This window comes from Gobio gobio (genome assembly GCF_949357685.1).
Source record: "Gobio gobio genome assembly, chromosome: 9".
Lineage (NCBI taxonomy): Eukaryota > Metazoa > Chordata > Actinopteri > Cypriniformes > Gobionidae > Gobio > Gobio gobio.
Genome location: NC_137115.1, coordinates 44,826,969 through 44,846,084, shown reverse-complemented (window position 1 = coordinate 44,846,084; position 19,116 = coordinate 44,826,969). Strand labels below are relative to the sequence as shown.

The window sequence follows — 19,116 nt, the reverse complement described above, 5'->3', positions numbered from 1 at the left end:
AGTGTACATAGTATATAAAAAGAGCGGTACGTCTGAATTCACAGTATTCATAAAACAGTACTCGGAGGACCTACTACTTCAGGGAAGATTCTGAAGTGCGTATCCAATGAACATTTTACTATCCCATGAGGCCGCGGGAGAGGATTTGTGAATGGCAGTGAAGTGACACAGCTCATGCAAGAAGATCACATGACAAAACATCAAATGTAGTATGTCCAGAATTATAGGTCGCAAAGCATTACTTATTCAAAAGAAGTACTTTCTCAGAGAATAATAAAGAATGTGGCTATATACACTATATTGCCAAAACTTTTGGGACGCCTGCCTTTACCCTCACATGAACTTTAATGACATCCAATTCTTAATCCGTAGGGTTTAATATGGAGTTGGCCTACCCTTTGCAGCTATAACAGCTTCAACTCTTTAGGAGTGTGTTTATGGGAATTTTGGACCATTCTTCTAGAAGCGCATTTGTGAGGTCAGGCACTGATGTTGAACGAAAAGGCCTGGCTCGGAGTCTCCGCTCGAATTCATCCCAAAGGTGTTCTATCGAGTTGAGGTCAGGACTCTGTGCAGGCCAGTCAAGTTCCTCCGCACCAAATTCGCTCATCCATGTCTTGATGGACCTTGCTTTGTGCAATGGTGTGTAGTCATGTTGGAACAGGAAGGGGACATCCCCCAGGAAGGAGCCTGAACCACTGTAGGCGACCCACCGTTACAAAATTGTCCAAAATGGCTTGGTATGCTGAAGCATTAAGAGTTCCTTTCACTGGAACTAAGGGGCCAAGCCAAACCCCTGAAAAACAACCCCACACCATAATAACTCCTCCACCAAACATTACACTTGGCACAATGCAGTCAGGCAAGTGCAGTTCTCCTGGCAACTGCCAAACCCAGACTCGTCCACCAGATTGCCAGACAGAGAAGCGTGATTAGCTCTAGAGTCCAGTGGCGGCATGCTTTACACCACTGCATCCGACGCTTTGCATTGCATTTGGTGATTTAAGGCTTGGATGCAGCTGCTCGGCCATGGAAACCCATTCCATGAAGCTCTCTGCGCACTGTTCTTGAGCTAATCTGAAGGCCACACGAAGTTTGGAGGTCTGTAGCTATTGCCTCTGCAGAAAGTTGGCGACTTAAGGCCCATTTATACTTCTGCGTCGAGAGTACGCCGTAATGTACGCCGTAGGCTACGCGCGTAGCCGACGCCGTCGTGAGCATTTATACTTCTGCGCTGTTGTCTGCGTCAATGTGCAATTACACATGCAGACGCTAGTAGGCAGTGTCCTCAGGCATGTTGGTGTAATCAAGACAACAGCCGAAGAAGAAGCAGCTTGTTGTGTAGAATCTGTACATTCATGTCGGATTATCAGCAGCAGTGAGAGAGCGGCTTGTCTTGCAGCTTGAGTTGTTGTATCTAATACAAATTAAGCATCTCTAGTTGATTAGTAAAGTTAAATAAGGCGATCTGGCGCTGGAATGCGTGTGTGAAATCATGCAGAGCTTGTGGCCGCTGTTTTCACTAGCGGTGGCTCGAGCAATCGATTGCTGTTGCGGAGACTCCATTCACAAAATGTACCCTAATGTGTCTCTGTTCTTGATATGCATTCACTGATTAACATCTTTGGTTTTAATGAGAAAATAAATAAACTATACTCAGCGGATCTATGTATTTATTTACTACCATAAAGAATCGCTGGACTGCAAAATATTGTGTTATAGCAGACGTAAGGAACTATCATCCAATTTCTGGACACACACACACACACACACTCCTATCGCAGATTTTTTATTTATTGACCTGAGGGAAGGGTTCTGGCAGACCAATCACAGCGCTTGCGGTCCGCGTAGAATTGACGCGTTGTTACATTTTTGGAGAGGTGCGCGTCAGGGTACGGCGTAGGGTACGGCGTATCCAACGCGTCTATGCGTAGGGTACGGCGTACCCTCTGCGTGCACTCGACGCAGAAGTATAAATTGGCCTTTACACGCACTGTGCGCCTCAGTACCCTCTCTGTGATTTTACGTGGCCTACCATTTCGTGGCTGAGTTGCTGTTGTTCCCGATTGCTTCCACTATAATACCACTAACAGTTGACCATGGATTATTTAGTAGTGAGGAAATTTCATGAATGGACTTATCATGATACCCTATCACGATACCACGTTTGAATTCACTGAGCTCCTGAGAGTGACCCATTCTTTCACAAATGTTTGAAGAAGCGTCTGCATGCCTAGGTGCTTGATTTTATACACCTGTGGCCATGGAAGTGATTGGAACTCCTGAATTCAATTATTTGAGGTTTTTGGCAATATAGTATATGTATAAACAAAATTATATAAATGTAAAAAGGTTTTAATATGACCTTTTATTAGTAATATGTTGCCTACCGGAGAGGAATGTGTATGAATGAGACAGGCAATCTATCATGTCACGGTTGGGTTAATGTTTTAAAACCACCGTTACTACATAATGGTGAAAAGCAATGGTGACTGGCTGGAAACATGTACTAGTGTTGTGGAAAATTAGCAATTCAAGACAAGTGAGGTTCATTTTCTGTAACAGATACCAAGCAAGACATTTTACTTTTTCATTTGTTTAGATAATATTTCATTTATGACAGAATTTGATAAGGTGATAAATAGTGTCTGGCACGAGAGAAAACAAGTGTGTCTTTTGATAAGAAAATGATTAAAATACAATAAACAACATATTTGTTAATCAATCATATATCACAAATATTTTTATCAATCATACTATGGACATCAGCTAAACCTAAAACATAATCCTCTTTGGAGTGATTTCATCTAGTTTTTAAATGCAATATGAAATTACTTTCCTTATTGAAAGAAAAGGAAACACATACAGAAATGACTTGCACACATATACAAAGTCAAATATTTTACTTTTAGAATTAAAAAATATATAATATATAATTATATAATAAAGGGTTCATCTGTGAGGTTCACCTGAATGTGACAATGACAGGCTCAGGGTTTCCCACCACACTGAAGTGTAACTCTTCAGAGAAGACACCCAGTTTGTCAGAAGAGAAGTGGACCTCCAGTCTTTGGGAGGCTCCGGGTGGGATCATGCCTTCAGAGGGGTTGAAGGAAAAGCAAAGCCCCAGCAGTGTACTGGGTTGCACTAGTTTATACGAACCCTTTATCAGTCCCTTGTTGCTCAGAAGCAGCTAAGAATAAGAAAAAACAGACAGAGATAAGGAACACAAAAGAAAGAGGGTATGTAGATTCCATGTTTATGCCAGCACAGACTGAACGTCCAATTGTTTCATTCTTTCACCGGTGGGATCAGTTTACGTTGTTTAATCATACACTTGGATACTACCTCAAAAAGAGGCCCATAGGGACAAATCAGACTCAAACAAACAATCCAAAACTTTCAGGACAATTATATCATTGGGATCATGCAAAAGCTCAAATAACAAAAGGAATTGGAAAGCCACAATGTTTGCATAATTCAACATGGAGTGTATTCAAACTGAGCCAAACATTGGTCTATTTCAAGACTCCGTAATAATAAGGGGCTTTTATTATTCAATTAAAACTGCCGTTGAGTCCATGCTACACTTGGCAGATTGTGAGCAACATCCTGATTAAATCTGATGTGAGATCCTGCTTGCTATGGCTTCACAGTAAATCAATTCTTTGAAGGGTTCTTCTGTTACATCAATATTTTCCCCCACCACGAATACATGCTTTAGTCTGTGTAATGATTTGGAGGAGGTAGCACTAAGCGATTTTGTCTTTTACACTGCACTGAAGGTTAAGAAGGGGACAATAACACTTACTGAAATCATTGCAGCACTCTAATATAAAATGTTTAACTAGTAAAATTGCATGTCAAAACGGACCCATTTTGCACCTTTAGTGTATCATGCAGCTGCTTAAAGGTGAACTACAGAATAATAATTATTATAGGATTTAATGGGATGTACAACATGGGCTTTCTACAATTGTACCTTATAGCTTTGTTTGGAGCCAATGACAATGTTTCCCATGTCTAGAAAGTCAAAGTTGAATTGCAGTTTTGGCCCTACACCCTCTCCCTGTATGCAGAGTGGCAATCGAGATTCACGGCCTGTGTAAGTACAGAGCATTCAAATGAGAAACCATAAAAAAGCACAGGTTAGCATAATGAAACAGGCTGTTAACTTTCACTGGCTACAATATCAACAGTCTGACTTTCTAGGTCACTACTAATCCAAGCAACCAGAATATTGTCAAACCTTACTCAAACATGCAAATAAATGCAAACCTGATTTACAGGCCTGCAGATGGGCCTAGGCCTACACAGCACATGCAAATATACCAATGCATTGTTAGAAAACAATGCAAGCGTGGATGAGCAGCATAGCTGTGACAGTAGAAAGTGATTGTTTTTAAAACAACATCTGTTCTCATGGTGTAAGTACCAGTGATTTCACAGTAAACAGTCTGCTGGTAGATCCTGGCTTTGTGCGGTTTAAAGATGATGTTCACCTCGGCAGTGCTGTTGGGCCAGATTTCTCCCTTCTGTAAACAACAGAAAGTCAACAGAGAGAACACCTAGATTGATTTTGAATAATTTCAACAAATGTTATTTGTTATATAAGTGTAATGCAAAGTCTACATTACTCCCTTTCACAAGTTTGAAGTTTTTAAATATTATTATTATTTTTCTATTAGGCAAGGCAATTTTATTTATATAGCACATTTCATACACAATGGTAATTCAAAGTGATTAACACAGAAAAGGAATTCAAATATTCATAAGAAATAAAAAATATAACCGGAATCACTAAGTTCAGGGTGCCCTGCCCAATCTAGAATGGAAGGAAATGGAGAGTCAGGTTCGCAATTTTACTACTTCCGTCAGAGCGGGATCTTCCTCGTGTAGGAGGGAAATTTAGGAAGATTTTGAAAATATTTATTAATTGTCAAATGGAATATTTCCATCTACACTTTGTTGTTCATCAGAGTGGATCTATTGGTCAGAGCGGATCTAAACGGATCTTCCTCGAGCCGGAGGGATTGCTAGTTAAAAATATTTGTCAGGTAACTGTGCGTTTAAACACAGACAAATCTTCCTTGCAGACAAAATCTTCCATTAAAAATATTTTTAAAATCCAATAATTAAAACTGAATTGTCTTCAGTGTCACATGATCCTTCGTAAATCATTCTAATATGCTTTTTATTATCAATGTCAAAACGCTTGTGCTGCTTAATATTTCTGTGGAAACCATCACACATTTTTTTCAGGATTCTTCGATGAAAAGAAAGAACAGCAAATGAACAGCATTTATTTGAATTAGATGGGCGGGGGTTTAATGTTAAAGCCTTTAGTGTCACTTTTGAATAAATGAACGCATCATTGCCTAATAAAAGTAATCATTACTTAAAAAAAAAAATCTTAGTGACCCTTACCTTTTGAACAGTAGTGTATATGAAACTAGATAATAAATAACATCAATATCATTGTATTTACCAGTAATTCATGGTTAAGACATTAGTATTACTATTATTATTACAATTATTATTATTATTATGACAGGAGTGTGAAAAAGAAACCAAAATGTGTTTGCATGCTACACTACTCCCTGAAGCAGTGACAGGTGAAAGCCTAACATCGGAGCTGGTAACACAAACTTCACAGGTATGATCCCAGCAGGTGATGCATCAATAAACTTGGGAGATACCAAGGTCTCTTATCACCACTGCACTCTTTAGCAAGTCACTTACAATTAGGGAGCTCCAGGGGGGTTGGCCTTCCAACTGCATTGGATAAAAATGTTTGCTAAATCACTAGTGAACAAACAGCACGTTTTGTCACCAGGCAATGCTTGACAGAGAGTTGACGGAGCAGGTGCAATCGAGCTCTACAGCATGTAAACAGATGCTCACATCCAAGCAGAGGGGATACCGATCTGTTTTGTTTTGCATTGTCTCTGTCTTTTCTTGACTAAGCCTGCATAAACCATGTTTGAAAAAGCTGCATTTTTATGAGCAATTAAGGTGAGAGTAGATTAAAATGGAAAAAAAGCAAAGTAGAAATGAATGGGAAACATTTATATCCATCCTTATAGCTGCATCTTTTTCTGCCTTATACATAAAATGTACATTAGTTGAATAAAAAAGTGTGGTGCAGAGAGATATGGGATCACTGCAGTATGTCTGTATGTGCCTTTAAGAGGCTGAAAGTCATAGCGAGGTGACACAAAATGAACACAAAACACTGTTGGGTGTGTCTTTTGAAGGGTATGTGATTAGTAATTTGGAAAAAATTACATAGTGTGGCACCGTTGCATACATTCTGCTTCAACTACAGACATGCAAAAACGTATAAAGACTCAAATGCAGTAGAAGACCAATAACTTGGTGCACAACCAATGCGGAATTCAGTACAAAATAGAACTTAGGGATTGCATGTAAGTAAAAAGTAAGTAAAAAATAAAAACTCATTCACAATTAGAACTACCATTTAGTTAAGTAAATCATATTTAACTCTCGCCCACATAACAAACCCTCTTGTCTAATTAGAAACAAGCTCAGTATCTTTTACATTGCTTGGCTGAGTGGAGTGATGTCTAAGTTTGGTTTCCACCATATGTTTATGCATATGGTTATATGGTACGAGGACATCCTAGGTTTCAGATTTAATTGCTGGTTATGCAATATTGCATCGGGGGTAAACTGAAATCTAAAGTGCTAAAGCTTGTCATGTGTCTAGTTGTGAGTAACACACCAGGGGTCTCATGATGATGTCCTGGTCATCCAGAGACAAAAGCTGCTGCTGAGTTTGCTCGAGTCCTTCCTGGAGGGTATGGGAAAACAGCGAAAGACAAGCTTGCAAAGAAGGATCAGTGTTTTGTGTCAGAAACTGCTCCATCTCATCATCCACTTCTTGATGCAGCTCTGAAGAAAGCCTACAAAAGAGGAAAGAGAGAAAGAGAAAAATTGACACAAACACAGATTGACACGGGAATACATGCCTACACATTCATAATGTTAAAAGAATAGCCAATTTAAAAACGTCTGTCATTATTCATTACCAATGAAAATGAGTTTCACTTGTCTCTCGGTTTGAAAAACAAACAAAATGTTCCTCAGATGCTGTCAACAGAATTTTTCATTAAAACGTGAGCATGTCGCCTACTTGAATTTAGGATCAACCCTAAATATTTTATCTTTCCAAAAGTATAGTTAGAAAAACTCAAATTATAGCTACAATAAAAACACTTAAAGCTAATAGTCAAACCTTAATTTGTGCCGTTCCTCTTCATCCTCAGTGGCAAAGTTCTTCCACTGGTAATGCACAATGGAATCACTCCTGTTCATTATTGCCACTTTCTGGTAGGTAGCCAAAGAGATGTAGGTTTTCTCCATCATCACATAGTTCTTGTCCAATCCTACATTTATATCTGTGGAATCTCCATAGAGGGTGATTTGGATGTCTTCTCCTATAAAAAATAAAAAAAGAGTCATACATTTGACAGACATATCAAAGTAAAAGGTTTGTATGAAGACAGTAATGTTGTTACACAAGACGTACAACATCAACCAAAGAATATGATTATTTCTACAATTCTAGAGTATTGGTGGGTCATGTTACATTTCAAATGTTGTACATGCAAGAGTTGAATGTTATGGAGTTGAGAGCAAAAATGGCTAGTAATATCAGCAAATATCATTGCTGCACACCACATTATCTGAAATTCAAAATAAATAAAAAACATGATTTTATTCAGCTTAATGAGGCCAATAAAAGTTTAAAAATAATGATGGCCATTTAACTGACTGACAGTCCAATAAACAAAGATGCTGTAATAGACAAAGACTAAATTAGCTTTTTTTATATATATAAAATGCATGGAATATTTTGGTCTACATTATCTACATTAACAATGAAAGCAAAATGTATAATTTATGAAAAAAACTGCATAATTTTTTGCATTAAACAGTTAAATCTACTATAAAGTGTCTTAGTTCAGTATTTTGCCTTGTTATATGAGTAGTAAAGCATGGGGGCACAAATGGGGCATCAATGACACTGTTTTAGAAATAGAAACATCCTCATCAATTCCCTAGCAAGCATAAAAGATTTACAATTAGGCAATTGTACGACTGGAGCAGTGTGATCTTTTTTAGTCACCATGGTGGTGGCGCTAGACGTAAACAAATAGACATCTGTGTTCTTTGTTTGTTACCATGGTGGAGCTGTTGTGCTGCAATGATTGTGCACCTGAAGTTCCCCAATGACATGTGATCATGTGACCTCACCCAAACCAATCAGCAGCGAACAAAACAAGTAAAATTCAAAACAAAAGCTCAAATCCGAAGTGCTGCTGGCTTACATATATTTACCTGCATTTTTATTTGTTTTACTAGTTTGGCTACATTCAAAGCAGGAGCTTCATGCTTAGTGGACTATCACAGCCCTGCCTTGTCCATAATGTCAGCGCACTTACTCATGCGCCCACACAAAGCTGAGTATTCTAACAAAACATAAAACAGCAATTGTTTTCACTATAAAATGATAAATACCAGGTAAACATTGATCTTGGACTATAAATCTTCTGCTCTGGATATATTGTATTGAATTTGTAATACATAATATGATTGTGCTGAATGACAAACACAAAGCTAGGGAGGAGGGGTGCAAATATATGAGACAATTCCTCAAGACCTAGTAAACAAATCGACGGCGAAGAAATCAATCAGAGGTAAACTGATGGATAATGTAGCGAAACAAATTGTAGCTGTTACATTTATTGGCTGTTTTAGCACGCTTCAAAGCCCAAGCATCATGAATGCATGCCCTTTTCACTTAACATATTGCATGCAGGAACATATGCATTCACACATATGTTTTTGTCTGTTTGTATATGTACAACGTTTGCAACTCTTGCACACATTCTAGAGAGAATACTTTTATTTTTCTCAGCATGTGTCTCTCTCTGGTGACTCTATTCTGGAGGGGCCCTAGACCTTGGACACAAACAGACAGGTCACCAGAGGCATTTCAGATTGTTAAGACATTCCCTACCCTCCTTCATCTCATCCCATCGAGACCATCATGGTCTCAGGTGTACTGGATATAATTAACCCCTCACCTGTTTGTCTTTTTTGTACACTGAGGTCTTCAAAATACACTGACTGTATTCAATGCAAAATGATCCAGTACACTGCCTAATGAGGCTGCTATGGATGTTGCAAGACTATAATTTTACGATAAATAAAGCATATATGTTGATAAATAAGGACAACAAATCAATACTATAATGGTTGTGTACGATAATAGTAATTATCATCAGTATTGATTGATATTGGATATATATTTAATTCAATATTGGATTAATTTAATGTTCATTTCCTTTATTTTTACATTTAGATGACCTTTTCCATCATCTAATGCTCACTTAGGGCCAGATTTACTAAACAGGGCAAATTAGTGTGAGAGCGCAATTCCAAAAAAGAGCAGATGGGAGTGGAAAGTTCTGCGAGTGATCTACTGACAACGAGCAAATTAACACAGACGCAGCTGGATCATTTACATAATGACCAACACAATCTACCAGTTAGCGTCTGGTTTAAGACATGCTTTTAGGGGGGCGGGAAATAATGGCGCAAACATCAGCAAATTGACATGGGCAAACCTTTGTAAATCACCTTGCATTATTCATTTATATACTCTCCTCACATAAATTTTGCGTCTGTAAGGGAAACTCCTACAAATGCATATGCAATAAGTTCCGCCACAAAAATAACTCTGTCCACATCTTTTCAGCATGATTTTTCACTGCGTGTCTTTAGTAAATCCTGCGCTGGCGCAAGCTGTTAGTAAATCTGGCCCTATATCTTTAAAAACACTAATAATTTAATAACACCGTATATTCTTTATCAAATTTCAAAATTAATTAGGCAAAATTAGATTAATTACCATAACAACTAATTTATTTTTTTTATGTTTTATTTTTTACATTTAGACAAATTAATATAGAATTCTTATATGTGGACATTTACCATTATCAGCCAGATTCTAAAGGGATAGTTTACCCAAAAATGAGTAGTTGTTCCAAACCTGTATGAGTTTCTTTCTTCTGTTGAACACAAAAGAAGATATTTTACAGAATGTTGGTAACAAGACAGCTGACAGAAGCCATTGGCTCTTTTTTCCTACTATGGATAATGGAAGCCAATGGCTACCATCAACTGTCTGATATCCAACATTCATTAAAATATTGTATTTTTTGTGTTCAACAGAAGGAAAAATGCACCTATGCTACATTTTCCAAATACTGTAATCCTTGTTCACAACTTACAATAATTACTTAATGAGCTCATTGTTTCTCCCATAAAAATAATACACTGTGTGATTTTTATATGTACATTTCTGAAATACATTACTTGGACACATTCATCCCTGATAACAGACCACTCTAAATTGTAATGTACACATGCAGTTTCTAAAAAAAAAAAAAACCTGCTTTAAAGCTGCTTTGAAACTATATGTATTGTGAAAAGCGCTATACAAATAAATGTGATTTGAATTGAAAATAAACTCACACAGGTTAGGAACAACTTGAAGGTGAGTAAGTGATGACTAAATTTACATTTTTGGTGAACTATCCCTTTAAGTGGTGCATGTTAATTGACAATGAGATCAAGTAGTTTTCCAAAAAAAGAGAATGACAGGTCATTTTAGACACACACAAAAAAAGTTTTCACAAGGCATCATAGTCAATCATTTTTCAAATACAAACGGCAAATAGTGAGGTTCTTGAGGTTAAACCACAACCAAAAAAAGTGTCTACAAAATGTAAACAATACATAATGCTATGCTTTCGCCAAACATTTTTCTGTGCTGTACAGTAGAGACTAAAGAGAGTGAGAAAGAGGAGACGGGAGCCTGAAGCATTTTCTCTGTTGTGGCTGATCCAGTTATGCAAGCATGTCTCCTAGCAGAAGGACTGCTGTTACTCAGTACACATCTTAAACTAGCCATTGTAATTGCCGCACATCTGATGTACTTGGAGCAGAAGCATTTGCATTTATGTTTTAGCTACAACAGCCTTGGAAGGAGAGGAAAGACGCTGAAGGGTGGGGGGGGGGGCTAAAGAAGGAAAAGACAGACAAAGAGAGTGTAAAAGAGAGGGAGAACGATAACAGACTGACAGAGAAACAGAGAGAATAACAATATTGGTAGAAAAAAATTAAACTGCTAAAATGACATTCTGAAGATGATATGGCAGAAGGCAGGTTGTGTGGTTTCTTTCTTTTCTCTGCTTCCAGTTGCACCCTTTCATCCTTTTACTCTCTCCACTGATTAATTTGCCGTAGATATCACTTTTCACAAATGAGCCAGAGATATTTAACCTCCGTCTCTATGCATGAAGCTTTAAGAGGGAAAAAAAGAGCAAAGGAAATTGTGTCTTTGATGGGACACTGCATCTGCCAGCAGGCTGAAGGATTGTGGGAGCTATTCAGACGAGAGGGGAGGGGAGAAGAATGGGAAATGAGTAAAGCTTTCATAGCGCTGCGGAGTGTGTGTATGTGTGAGATGTCTTCATCAGCTCACTCTTAAGTGCACTCTAAAAAGCCTGCCAAGATAAGGGAGTTCTTCTTGGCGAGGAAAGTGGTCTGCTTATATCATAAGGTAGACTATGAGATACACATTTAGTCCTCCAAATCAAAGGAAAAAAAATCTGAGATGACAAAAATACAATATGGGCGTTTTCACAGCTGGTTTAATTGGAGTGTTTGTTTGTTTTGGAACCTGGTGTGTTTTCTCCTTTAGTTCAGTTCATTTAGGCATATATGAACATGGCATGAGCATGGCATTTTAACTTCTTCCTATTCCTTTTGAACATGGGAAATTCTTTGATTTTGAATTACTTAAAAAAATTCAGCTTTCACTGAGAAGTATATGTTCTTATTTATTTGTTATTTTAATTGTATTATATATATATGTAAGTATGTATATATATATATTTACAAATTTACTTATATGTTCAATAAAGAAGAATAAGGTGGCGCAGGCAATCACGCTCAAATCCGCACCAAAAAACAAAAACAAAACAGAATGCCTGAACGGAGGTCTCAGCCTGCTTAAAACCAAATTTTGGAATGGTTCGCTTGTGGTGAGAAAGCATTCCGACTCAACGGACCAACGAACCAAGTTGTATCACAATGTATAAAGGGTACAGTGGTGGCCAAAATTATTAGAACACCTGACAATGTACAATAGATTTGTCCAGTTTATTTTCCAACTCGCCCCAAATGTGCTCGTTGTTAAGGTCCGAACTTTGAGGGGGCCAGTCCATCATTTTCAATGTTCCAGCAGATTCCTTCCGTCACAGGTAGTTGCGGCAATAGTTATGATATGTAATAGAATGTTTCAGGTCATTGTCCTCTTGGAAATTAAATCCAGGCCCAATAAGATGACTCCCAGATGCCAAGTGTTCTAATAATTTTGACCACCACTGTATGTTGTGTGAAAAGCAGCAGTTTTTTTCGAATGTCTCTCAATATGAATGGTAGAACAAGCATATTTCAGAACAACTGTCCAAAACATATAAAATAAAATGATTAATCCTGGCGGATGCTATGTGCAGAATCCAGGGGCATAAACAGGGTGCACTCTAACCAATGAGAGGACTGACAGTGAAGAAATTAGAGAAATGTTGGGCCCCGCTTTATATTAAGTGGGCTTAAGTACTATGTACTTACATCAAAAAATAAGTACAATGTACTTACTGTGTTCAAATTGTATTGCAAAACACTTTTGCTGAAATTGAGGTGGGATACGTGTAGAGTTAGGGACAGGTGTGGTGGTTTGGGTAAGTTTAAGGGTAGGGTTAGGTGTAAGGGAAGTGTCAACTGTGTAATTACAAATGTAACTACAGAAATTAATTACAGACGTAATTACATGCAGGTATTTTTTCATTTTTTCAAGTACAATGTAAAAACATGTATGTACACAATAAGTGCATTGTATCAAATTATTAATTAAAATGTTAGTACATAGTAGTTAAGGCCACCTAATATAAAGTCGGTCCAAATGTTGCCTTGTGAAAGTGAAACCACGAAGAAATGAAAATATTCTGTAACAATTTTAATCCCTGTTTCAGAACAAAGCAAACTATCTACAGGTCTGAAAACCATTCCAACTGCAATTAACACTGAATAAAATACTCAAATAAAGAAAAAAATCACTTAACAATAGCCACCGATCCTTTGGCATTTCTAAGGAAGCTGTTCATGCATTTTATTCTTACAGTAGCACAAAGTATTTTAGCGATTGATTCAATGTACAGCAGTAATTATCTTATTTATTTTCATGACATGTTTTGTACGCATTGTGTTATGCTGTCTGAGCAGAAGACTCTTGAGTAGGAGAGGGAAAGAGAGAGATTGATATACTGTAGACAGAATGGAAAACACGACCCGTGACCCATGCAATGAAGCTGATGTGTTTGTTTTGCTTTGGTGCTCCATGTTTTCATTCGCGAATATAATATAGTTTTTTTTCATTAGCCTCGATGTTGCCATTTAAACAGACCTAGATGCTTACAGCTCCCTCTGCATCTCTTGTCTCTGAATACCATGATAATGAGATTTTGTTTCTATATGAACGCTGTTAATAGCAAACAAGCCACGGGTAATGTGTTGCGCTGCAATTTGTAACAGGAAATATAAGAAATGAGATACCACATATAAAACAAACTATTTGTCATGCTGAAGTTCCATGAATGCATTTCCTATTTACAGGCAGAAATGATAGGAGGGATATCCTAAGAATCCCAAGTGACCCTTGAAAGGAAATAGCTTTCAATGCATAAGAAGAAGTCACACTAAGTAGTGGGTAGGATCCCCTCTGCCCCACTGCTGTAGATGCTACCTGGGGCTTTTTGGCTCCTTATACATATTTTAGAGTCAATGGGCAAACTCTGCAGCCTGGATAAGGCAGATGATATGAAGCAAAACAGCTGGGAGGCATTTGAAAATGTAGGACAGATTAAGTAACTCATCCTTTCCTGTGTTGTTTAGAGATAGTGTCTCTACTTACTTCCAGCTATTGGTAATTAAACACATTATGGTTTCAGAGGGACTACATTGGCATCAGTTACTCTTGAGCTTTGTAGTCCATTATTCATGGACAGACAGAACAGTGCAGTTAAAGAGCACAGCCCCAGATTGCATTAGATGTTCATATTAAACCTGCCGGCTGGTTGTCAATGTGTAACATGGACAATAACCTTTAGATCTTAGCTGAGCACATCACAGTGAACAGGAAATAGTTTGGTGACTGACTGAAAAACTATAACCTTATGATCAAAGATTAAAATAATACTACTAATCATGTTTGATTCCTTCATCCAGAGCTCTCTTTTGTCGAAGAGAATTAAAACATAACCCAGGAACATTCCCTGAAACGCTACAACACTGAAAAAAATGGGCAAAATTTACAACATTTTCTTTTGTAAACACATGGAATCCAGTAAACACGCTTAAACAAGTTAAAGGTACACAATGTAACATTTTGTTTGTTCAAAATGAACAACATTTTAATTATGAGTCAAAATATCATCAATCCTATGGTAAGCCTATTATAAGAGAGGCAGGATGAATTTCGCGTACATATGTCAGTCGTCCATACGTGTCTCTTCAAATCTGTAAATAGAGAAAAGGTGCTCTGGCGACTTTAATGCATGTATGGTGTGGAGTGGCATAGGTTAGTTGTCTTTAATGAGTATATATCTTAGTTGTCGTATTAAACATAAACATCTTACTGCGATTAAGACCTTGATTATTAGAAATTATGGCATTATTGGTGCACATGTAAATGCAGTCATTGTTTAATGCAATTATGGTTATTATGATTATGAGCTTAATCAAATTGTTTGATCGAAGTATTGCGTTTACATGAGGTAAAGTTTAATCGCAATGTTGCCAAAATCCCATTATAATCACATTATGAGGGTGCATGTAAATGCACATAATGAGTGAGAAAGGTTAACACAGAGCATGCTAAATCGAGCCTGAATGGAGGAGAGTCTGCTAGTAAAAAGTGAATGCGACAGAGCTTGTAATAAAACAAGAATCAACACTGGTTTGGCTTGATATGGCTGAGGAGGGATTTGAGATGTTGCAAAAGCGACGTGGAGATGCCATTTTTGTTTCTCGTCAGGTGAGTAAGGTATTTTATTGAACAGATAAATTGACATATGTAGCTCTCTAACAGAGTTCATTGTAAAGAATTATCTATTGTGAAGGGTAATTTCATTATGGTTGTTTTTGGACAGTTGTAGAGCTGTGCTGGAATTCATTTTCAAGGAAGTACTGTGTCAATTAATGGGTATAGCTACAGGAACATCTTCAGCTAGTCAGCTTGAGATCCTTTCCATCTAAATTGGTAATATCTCTTAAGCCTAGTAAATGTTTTATGAGCAGTAGGGTAACTATATTCATCCGCACAGTCACGCAGAGCCGAAGCACAACCAAAACGTCCGGTTACGTATGTAACCCTCGTTCCCTGAGGAGGGAACGGAGACGTACGTTAGTGACTAACGAATGGGGGTTTCGCTTAGAAGCCAATCATCTTCATCGTATTCAACAGCGCCCAATGGCAGTGCCAATGCCATGGGCATGCGGAATTTGCATGCGTAACTCCGCCCCACCTCGTGGGTATATAAGGAAGTACGCTGCGAACATCGCATTATGTTACTGCTGCAGGAGCCAAGACTGAACTCCTCGCGTTCCAGGCAGCACAGCTGACGTGGCTAAGGAAACGTACGTCTCCGTTCCCTCCTCAGGGAACGAGGGTTACATACGTAACCGGACGTTCCCTTTCGTTCAGTCACTACGACGTACGTTAGTGACTAACGAATGGGGGAACCTGTAGAACAGCGCCACTCAGCTGTCATCCAGTGCCCTGCGTAAGTGTGAGATCCCGCCACTTAAGGCCCTAGGACTCCCACTTATCACAGGATTACCAAGGTACACTGGGAAGCATATCCCAGTGAGGGAATGCCAAGATGCCTACCGTAGGGAGGACTTAGAGAATACACATATGACCCGCTGAGGGTTGCATATGGAAGATCTCTAGGGTACCAGCCGAAGGTGGATTTTTAACCCTAGGGGTGGCAGGGACTTGCCAAGGGAAAGACACCTGCTCACTGAGGAGGCTTACGGTGGGAATACTCGTGTGGGGGTCGCCAGAGGGGAACCATGCACACGGAGCACCTGGCCGGACATGAGGGTCTGGGCTCGAAAGGGCAGACTGAACTGATGTCGGCGTCGACAGTGCTGGAGGAGCTCAGGGCTCTCGGGGAGCTCACCTGAGGAAAATATCGCACGTATCCAGTCATGGGAGTGGAATGGCGAGCAAGCGAAGACACCTGAGCGTGGTCCATTACCGGCCCCTCGGGGGGGCGAGTACAAAGTCGGACACTGGCTCCACTCGGAGATTGTAGAATCTGGCGAATGTGTTGGGTGTCGCCCAGCCTGCAGCTCTGCAGATGTCTGTTAGCGAGGCGCCATGCGCTAGAGCCCAAGAGGAGGCCACACTCCGGGTGGAGTGTGCCCTCACACCAAGGGGACATGGTCGACCTTGCTGCTGGTAAGCCAAAACAATGGTGTCCACCACCCAGTGAGACAACCTCTGCTTTGAGAGAGCACTTCCCTTCCGCTCTCCACCATAACAGACAAAGAGCTGGTCTGAGGTCCTGAAACACTGCGTCATGTCTACGTAGGCGCGGAGAGCGCGTACTGGACAGAGCAATGCCAAGGCTGGGTCTGCCTCCTCCAAAGGCAGCGCTTGCAGGTTCACCACCTGATCTCGGAACGGAGTGGTAGGAACCTTGGGCACATATCCGGGCCGGGGTCTCAGGATCACGTGAGAGTTAGCCGGCCCGAACTCAAGGCACGCTTCGTCAACCGAAAATGCTTGCAGGTCCCCGACCCTCTTAAGCGAGGCCAATGCGGTCAGCAGAGCCGTCTTCATAGACAAGAACTTAATCTCGGCCGACCGCAAAGGCTCAAAGGGAGGCCTCTGCAGAGCACTTAAGACTACTGAGAGGTCCCAAGAGGGAACGAGAGGAGAGCGAGGAGGATTCAGTCTCCTCGCTCCCCTCAGGAACCTGATGACCAGGTCGTGCTGACTTACCTTTTTGTCTCCCAGGAGATCGTGGTAGGCAGATATTGCGGCCACGTAGACTTTCAGGGTGGAGGGAGACAGCCTTCGCTCCACCCCCTCCTGGAGAAACGATAGCACGGACCCGATCGGGCATTTCCAGGGGTCTTCTTGGCGGGAAGAGCACCATGTGACGAAGAGGTTCCACTTCAACGCGTAGAGACGTCGTGTAGACTCAGCTCTAGCGGAAGTGATGGTAGCGACCACCGCAGGTGGAAGGCTACTAAAACCTGCCGTGTCCCGTCCAGAAGCCACACGTGGAGCTTCCAGAACGCTGGACGCGGGTGCCAAAAGGTGCCCCGTCTCTGAGTCAGAAGGTCTGGTCTCAGAGGGATAGGCCAGGGAGGGGCTGTCGCAAGGAGTAAGAGTTCTGGGAACCAGGTCTGGCCGTGCCAAAGCGGGGCGACCAAGACGACCTGCTCCTTGTCCTCCCTGATCTTGCACAGTACCCGTGCAAGAAGGCTCACTGGGGGAAACGCATACTTGCGTAGCCCGGACGGCCAGCTGTGCGCCAGTGCATCCGTGCCGAGGGTGCCCTCGGTCAGGGAATAATACAGGGAGCAATGGGAAGAGTCCTGGGAGGCAAACAGATCTACCTGTGCGTCGCCGAACCGTTCCCATATCAGCTGGATCGTCTGGGGGTGGAGTCTCCACTCTCCGGGGAGAGGCTGAAACCGTGACAGCTCGTCGGCTGCACAGTTCAAGTCTCCAGGGATGTGGACAGCACGAAGGGACCTCAGGCGCTTCTGACTCCACAAAACGAGATGGCGGGCGAGTTGAGACATACGGTGGGAGCGTAGACCGCCCTGGTGGTTGATGTACGCTACTACGGCCGTGTTGTCTGTCCTGACTAGCACATGTTGACCCTTCAGCAACGCTCGGAAGCGGTGCAGGGCGAACCGTACAGCCAGTAACTCGAGGCAATTGACATGCAGAAGGCGCTGGGGTCCTGTCCAGGAGCCCGCGGCTGCTTGTCCATTGCACATGGCACCCCAGCCCGTGGATGATGCATCTGTTGTCACAACAACATGCCTGGAAGCTCGTTCTAAGGACACTCCGGTCCGTAGAAACTTGAGGTTCGACCACGGGGTGAGTGTCTGTAAGCAGGCCCGAGTCACTAGTACCCGGAGCGTGCCAGACCGCCATGCCCATCTCGGGACTCGATCGCGTAGCCAGTGCTGAAGCGGTCTCATATGAAGCAATCCGAGCGGCGTTACCGCGGCTGCAGATGCCATATGCCCCAGGAGCCTCTGAAAATGTTTCAGTGGAACCGCACTCTGGCCCTCGACTTGTCGAAGGGCAGTCAGCAGAGACTGCGCGCGCTCGCTCGAAAGCTGCGCGCACATGGCGACCGAGTCGATATCCATACCGAGAAAAGAGATCCTCTGCGCGGGGCAAAGTTTGCTCTTCTCCCAGTTGACCCGAAGGCCCAGACGGGCTAGGTGATGGAGCACCAGATCTCTGTGTCCGCAAACCTGCTCTCGAGAGGGACCCAGTATGAGCCAGTCGTCGAGGTAGTTCAGGATGCGGACCCCGTGCTGCCGAAGGGGCGCAAGGGCTGCCTCGGCAATCTTCGTAAAGACGCGAGGGGACAGAGATAGCCCGAATGGTAGAACTGCGTACTGATATGCCCGCCCCTCGAAAGCAAACCGTAGGAACGGTCTGTGTCGAGGCAAAATGGAGACATGGAAGTAGGCGTCCTTCAGGTCGATCGCTGCAAACCAATCGTGTGGACGAACGCATTCGAAAAGGCGTTTCGCTGTCAACATCTTGAACGGAAACCGGTGAAGGTAACGGTTCAGGATGCGCAGGTCCAGGATTGGCCGTAGCCCACCGGTCTTTTTGGGTACAATGAAGTACGGGCTGTAAAACCCGGAATTCATCTCGGCTGGAGGGACAGGTTCGATCGCACCCTTCGCCAG

At 41.4% G+C, this 19,116-nt stretch overlaps 1 protein-coding gene across 1 annotated transcript in view; it reads right to left on the bottom strand.

The window, feature by feature from the left end:
* hydin (HYDIN axonemal central pair apparatus protein) overlaps positions 1 to 19,116 on the bottom strand; it is a gene marked incomplete at its 5' end in the record, with an annotated part of 99,790 nt that overhangs the window by 55,166 nt on the left and 25,508 nt on the right. Inside the window, 5 exons of the mRNA XM_079826164.1 lie at positions 2,970 to 3,193; positions 3,983 to 4,101; positions 4,436 to 4,535; positions 6,746 to 6,926; positions 7,259 to 7,460. Coding sequence (XP_079682290.1) covers positions 2,970 to 3,193; positions 3,983 to 4,101; positions 4,436 to 4,535; positions 6,746 to 6,926; positions 7,259 to 7,460 — 826 coding nt within the window. The remainder of the gene's footprint in view (positions 1 to 2,969; positions 3,194 to 3,982; positions 4,102 to 4,435; positions 4,536 to 6,745; positions 6,927 to 7,258; positions 7,461 to 19,116) is intronic.